The 6,163-nt window shown below is 58.7% G+C and overlaps 1 protein-coding gene across 2 annotated transcripts in view; it reads right to left on the reverse strand.

Annotated features, from left to right (window-relative positions):
• Positions 1-1,033: 1,033 nt before the first annotated feature.
• Bsnd (barttin CLCNK type accessory beta subunit) overlaps positions 1,034-6,163 on the reverse strand; it is an 8,812-nt gene continuing 3,682 nt past the window's right edge. For both annotated transcript variants that reach the window (XM_023702705.1, XM_004642596.2), the window contains 3 exons: positions 3,902-3,990; positions 2,673-2,912; positions 1,034-1,956 (listed from right to left, as the gene is read on the reverse strand). In XM_023702705.1, coding sequence (XP_023558473.1) covers positions 1,524-1,956; positions 2,673-2,912; positions 3,902-3,990 — 762 coding nt within the window. In that variant the 3' untranslated portion in view covers positions 1,034-1,523. The remainder of the gene's footprint in view (positions 1,957-2,672; positions 2,913-3,901; positions 3,991-6,163) is intronic.

The following is a 6,163-nucleotide window of genomic DNA, read 5'->3' on the forward strand; positions in this document are numbered from 1 at the left end:
CCTCAGGCAGGGCTGTCAGTGCCAACCAGGCATGATGCCACATTTGTCCTGCCCCAAGGGGCACTGGTGTTTACTGGTGAATAAAAGCGGCCTCTTTTCGCATTGAGGACATTTTTATTTTAGTCATGTTGTCTGTACCCCCTCTGATGTGGGTCACAGGTGCCTCTGCCTTGACCACCAGAGCAAGGAGCATGGATCCCTCACCTTGTCCATCATCCAGGTGTGAGCAGAGACCTGCCTTCAGACAGATGTGCCTGTCGTTCGCCTCACAGCAGAGGAAGAAAGGCCCAGAGAGAAGGGGGCTGCATCCTGGGGTGCCGCCCCCTGACTCAGCTCAGGCCTCTTTTCTCTTGAGCCCAGAACCCCAACCTCCACCCAGGGCCCTGTCCAGGTGATGTCCTCCACTCCTGATGGCCCAGGGCGAAGCTCAGAGTGTGTGGACCTGGTCTGAGGTAGCACCTGCCCCCTCCCCTGCATTTGCCCCTGTACCTGGGGTGGGCCTAGAACTCTGCAGAGACCAGCAGCAACAGGTGCTGTTGCAGGGTGCAAAGGCTCTACCACTGCCTTCACTGGCCCTGGCCCTCTGCTCCCCCGGTGTCAGTTTCTTAATCTCTGCTTCCACTATGCCTCTGCTCTGTGCTATCTCCAATGGGCAAGGAAGCAGCTCCCTGCAGTGTGAGCACACTGATGTCAAGAACAAGCTCAGGGGTTCCCATCTCTGTCCCCCAAGGTCCCAGCTGAGCACCTGGCACACGGCAAACACTCACTGATGACCTGATGCAATGGAATTAAGCCAGTAGCTTGATGTGACCTCACCTACACCAGGATGGGTGCATTTGGCAGGTGTGCCACTTTATCTGGGTCGGTGCCTGCCCTGAGACTGCATGAGAATGCCCAGATGACACCTGGAGCAGGAGGCAGGCAGGGGGCACTGATGGGAGCGTCCAGCTCAGAGGAAGCGAGTGGCGCAAACACCAGCTCACTCTAAGAGTTGCGACATCAGGAGAAGCGTGAGCAGAGGGTCCAAGGGCAGCCTGGGCAAGACGAGCTTGGGCAAGGGTCTGGGTTGCAAGATGGGGCTGGGGGTGGAGGGGCTGCCAGGGCTGGGGTTGGCAGGGCCAGCCACACAAGGCTATGGATGCTGGGGTGAGAGCAGCAGGAGGCCTGGGCTGGGGGAGACAGGGGCAGTCCTGGTGAAAATGGACTACTCCATTGAGCAGGCACCAGGAGCTGGCGGCGAGGATCTGGGCACAGAGAGCACCATGAGGCCAGCTTTGGGGGATGGGAAAGGCTTTTGAGGACCTGGCTTCCATAAATATTCAACACAACAAGCTCTGCCTTCAAATGTTTGGCAGAGAAAACAAGCGATGGTCCAGACAGCAACGAGCCCTCTCCAAGGTTCCCTTAGAGCCCCTGAGAAGCCCTTGGGTCCTCCACTTGGTTTGACCCTTCACATAGTCCCCTTTGGCAGAAACTGAGGCCCAGTGAGTTCAAAGGGGGTTAGCAATGGTCCCAGCTTGGAACTAGGGAGCAGTTCCATCCCAGCCTTGGGTGTCAGGCTCAAAGCTTAGATCCTTGTCTGGAAGGGAGTCACCAGGGCTCTCAGGCAGTCCATAATACAGGTCCTCCTCTTCCTCCTCAGGTTCCTCCAGGCCTGTGTCCGAGGCCTCCTCCTCCTCTTTCCTCCTTAGGTGCTGCTGCCAGCTGTTGAGCAGGACTGCTTCCTGCCTCTGCCCCTCTCGGGGTGCATCCTCCAAAGTAGGGGCATCATCAATCAGAGCAAAATCATGGAAGCGATCCAGCGTGCTCCTGTCGGCCTTGGGTTCTTTCTGCGAAGGCTGGGGCACCTCTCTGTCAGACAGAGATGGGTTGGGGCTGCTGCCATCGCTCAAGTCCACATCCAGGTCATCTTGGAAGGAGGCCAGGGGTGCAGGTCCCTGGGGATAGGCCGGTGGGCTGCGGGGGCAAAGAGCGCAGGGTGGAGGGCAGCTCTGTTCACAGCATGGGGTCCAGGTCTCAGCCACTAGCTGCAAGGCCTGAGGGAGGCAAGTTCACCTGTCTGGGCCTCAGTTTGCTGTCAAGGCCACTCACCCACTTGCCCAGGCATTCAGGGCTCTCCTTGCCCCACAGGAGTCTCCTCTGTTTCCTGGCAGCCTCCCCCAGGGGCCCAGGAGCTCCTGAAGGTTGGGAGCCAGGCAAGGCCTGGCAGGGAGTTGGTGCCCAGGACAATGATGGAATGAATAAAGAAGTGGATGAATTAGGAGCTCATAAGCAATCAGGGGCAGGGCGGGAGGGAGCGGGGCCTGGTGCCCAAGGTCAGGGAGCAGGTTGGTCGCTTGGCCAGGATGGGAGCTTCAATGCTCAGGCCCTGGACCCCTGCTACTTGTGATGAGGAAGAGCCCACTGTGCTCCACCCACTTGCATGCGTGTTCTGGGTCCTTACAACAGTCTTGTGCAGGAATGACTTCTCCCACTGGGGAAACTGAGGCCTAGGAACTGGCCATGATCACACAGCCACAGAGCTGCCTGACTGCACCCACAGCTCCACCTGAAGCCTCTAGTGCCCTGTGCCCTGCTGCCCATCCTCTCTCTCCCCAGTGTCCCTTCCCACCCTCAGCACCTTGTCCTGTGCCCTGGGGCCAGGCGGCACTCACCCTCTTCCGCGCACTCACCTGGGGCTGCTCTGAGTCCATTTTCCCTCACTGTCCTCCAAGGCCCTGTGGACGACCACGGCTGCCTCCACCCAGGCCTGAGCCTGGCAAGGGCCACCTTCTCCTCCATCCCTGGTCCTCAGCTCCACCTCAGGGGCCAGTAGTGGGCGGGAGTCAGCCCTGTAGCCCATGTGGCTGAAGTCGGGCAGGCTCTGATCATAGGCGGCCTCCTCCCACAGCCTGGCATAGGGGGTCTGGGGGCTGTGCCCCAGGAGGGGAGAGAAGGGACAAAGGTCACACAGCCGGCCTGGCTCTCCCCTGGCCTGTGGTCTAGCCCAGTCTCACAGAGCCTCCAGGGGGCGCCGCTGCACTCATTTCGTGAGGGGGCGGGGCCCACCTGGGAGAAGCCAAAGACCCAAGCTCCCACCAACCCAACCTGACTGCTCCTGCTCCCTTCACTCTAGGACAATGTCCTCTTATCTCTGCACTCAGCAGCACCTAAGGCTGGCCTGGCCCCAGCTGCAGGGCTCCTCCCGTTAGCCCCTCCGATTCTCCTCCACCCCCTGTGCACTGTGAAGAAATGGAGGCACGGGTTGACCCCGGCATGTGGGATCTCTGTGGTGACACAGGTGTGAGGTGCTGGTGCTGGCGCCAACCCAGGCGTCTTGTTCTGTCACTGTGCTTAAACTGAGTTCCCTGCCCAGAGCTGCACACCTGGGGGATGAGAAGACCCCAGGAGCCAGGTGACTGGACCCGTGCTCTCCCAGGGACCACCCAGCCCAGTCCCACTGTTCAGGTTGAGGACAATGTTCAACTGGTGTGCCAGGAGCACAGGAGCCACCGCTGTCCTGCCCAGAGAGAGCTCAGAGCCCCAGCCCCACACGGAGAGGCCTGTATGGGTCACAGAAGCCCACGTGCTCTCAGGGCTGTCAGGTCTGAGGAACACCAGAGCAGGTAGCTGTGGCCAGGGAAGGCCAGAGCTCAGACCCCACCTCCACCCCACTCCCCACTGGATTGGGGGGTGGGGACTGAGTTCCTCTGAGCCTCAATTTCCACATCTATAAAATGGGATTGAGAAGGCTCACTCATAAAATAGAATTCAGAACAACCATGTTACTATCACATACTCAGGAAGGAGGAAAGCAGGGCTGGAACCAGGGGGAGTGTGTGTGGCGGCATTCAGCCTCCCCTGCCACTCCCGTGGGAGTTTCCCCAAGTTTCCTTGGCTGGCTGCTCAAGCCTGCACCTACCTGTTCATTTCTGTGGCAAGTCCATTCTCCAGCAGGGCCTTTGGGGACAAGATACCTTGGAAGTCAGAGTCAGCGGGCACAAAAGCGACCTGCGGGCCATGGGGAAATGTCCTCTCTGAGCTGCCCCTGGCCGCTGCTTGTCCCAGGTGGGTCAGCCGGCAGGGCAAGCAGGGAGCAGCTACACAGACCCTGCCCAGAGCCAGTGGCCTCCAGGCTGCTGCTCCTGTCTGGCTCTTCGCCGTCACCTGAGCAGTTGCGTGGATTCCTGGCTCCCTTCTGGGCACCAGGGCAGTGCTGAACTCACACCCTGCCAGCATCCAGAGCTGTCTGCGCCCAGCCTGCAGCTTCCCATGGGCACAGGCGCTTCACCCACATCCAGTGAGCACATGGAAAGCAGAATGTTGCCCTGTGCCTCCCCCGGGGCTGGGTGGGGGCAGAGAAGTGGAGCCATTCCTGTCCCTGCAGCTTCCAGGACCCAGTTGTCTGCATGTTGCACTCCCAAGGGTGGGCCTGGGGGGTGGGCAGGAGGCAGGCGTGAGCGCGGCCTAGGGATGGGGCTGGACAGGCCCTGTCTTTGGAGCTGAGAGTCGGGGCAGGCTGCCTCCTCTGCTAGGTCCTCACAGAGGGCCCCTGGGGGCTGGGCTCCTGGGGGCTCGGCCCCTCCTTGAGCTGGCCATTAGTGGCGCCCCTGCTGCCTGTGCTCAGAGTGTTACACCCAGCACTACTCCCCAGGGGGGCCCAAGTGGAGGCCCAGCCAGCACGGTGCGCAGCAGGAGACCCATTTGGCTTTGGAAGGTGGGGCATCCACACACACGCTACCACATGGGCCACACTGTGCCACAAAATAAACCACCACAACAGGACAGGTAGGGACAATCCCACATCCTTGAGGTTTCTTTTTGTCCAAAACCACACCGGAGTGAGGAGAATGGCAGTCACCGGAGAGGGTCTAGGGCAGGGACGGCAAAGCTTTCCAAGGTGAGCACACAAACTACAATTCAAAATCCACTATTGATCGTCAAGTTCCCACCCTTCAATGAAACCTAAAAACTGAGGTTTTAGAAACAAATTTTTTTTCTGGAACCAGGGATTGAACTCAGGACCTTGCGCTTACAGGGAAGCACTTATTCTACTGAGCCATTTCCCCAGCACTCCCCTTTTTTTTCAGAATTGGGGACTGAACTCAGGCCCTTGCCAGGGAAGCATTTATTCCACTGAGCCATCTCCCCCCGCCCCCCAAGGTTTTAGTTTAGAAAAAATAATCATGCAGCTAGTGACGTCATCGCAGAGCAGATGCCCGCCACAGTGCGCCATCACTGGTGAGGGCTTCAATCTCGTGAGATGAGACGCACTCCTAAGGAAACTGCGCCGTGCGGGGAGGGCTCTTAATACCACAGAACCGCACACTTCACCATGGGCAAGACCCGAAGTTTGTTTGTTCCAGCAAAAATAAAACCCATTCATCTGCATAACCAATAAGAAGCGAAACTTCTGTGTTTGCCTATTTACCACGATTTTCGAGACCTGGGCAGGTTACGCATGTCCTCTGGGGTTGCTGTGGTGATCCAAGGCAGACACTCCTGGTGATACCCCTTGGTCACAACACAGGAGCTCCACTCTCCTCAGTGAAAATGTTCTCAGACAGCACGCTGAGTCCTTCCTGCGTTAAAACTGGCTCACAAACAGCACCCCACTTTCCCTCCCAGAGTGCAGTGAGTAGAACACATGCATCTGCCCCAGCAGAGCTCCATAGGAAGGATGGAGGGGTTCCCAGACTCCTGCAGGGGGTGAGCGTCCCCCAGACATGTGGAAGCAAGGCAGGGTCTGGGCATCCTCTGCACCCGGGAAGGATGCCTGTAGCCAGCTGGCTGTGTGCTTCTTAGAAGTTGCCTCCTTATTACCTACCTCATGGCTCAGTCACTGTCACAATCCCCAGCTGCAAGAGCACCAGCCCCATTACTAACATCATCACCATCATCTCCATCACTGCCATCATCTTCATCCCCACCACCATCCCCACCAGGCCCATCACCATCACCACCATCAGCGTCACCATCACCACCATCAGCACCACCACCACCACCTCCATCACCATCCTCTCCATCCCCATCCTCACCAGGCCCATCACCATCACCATCCTCTCCATCCCCATCCCCACCAGGCCCATCACCATCAGCATCACCACCACCACCATCAGCACCACCACCTCCATCACCATCCTCTCCATCCCCATCCTCACCAGGCCCATCACCATCACCACCA

The sequence above is a fragment of the Octodon degus genome, unplaced genomic scaffold (assembly GCF_000260255.1).
Source record: "Octodon degus isolate 3935 unplaced genomic scaffold, OctDeg1.0 scaffold00156, whole genome shotgun sequence".
NCBI classification, from domain to species: domain Eukaryota; kingdom Metazoa; phylum Chordata; class Mammalia; order Rodentia; family Octodontidae; genus Octodon; species Octodon degus.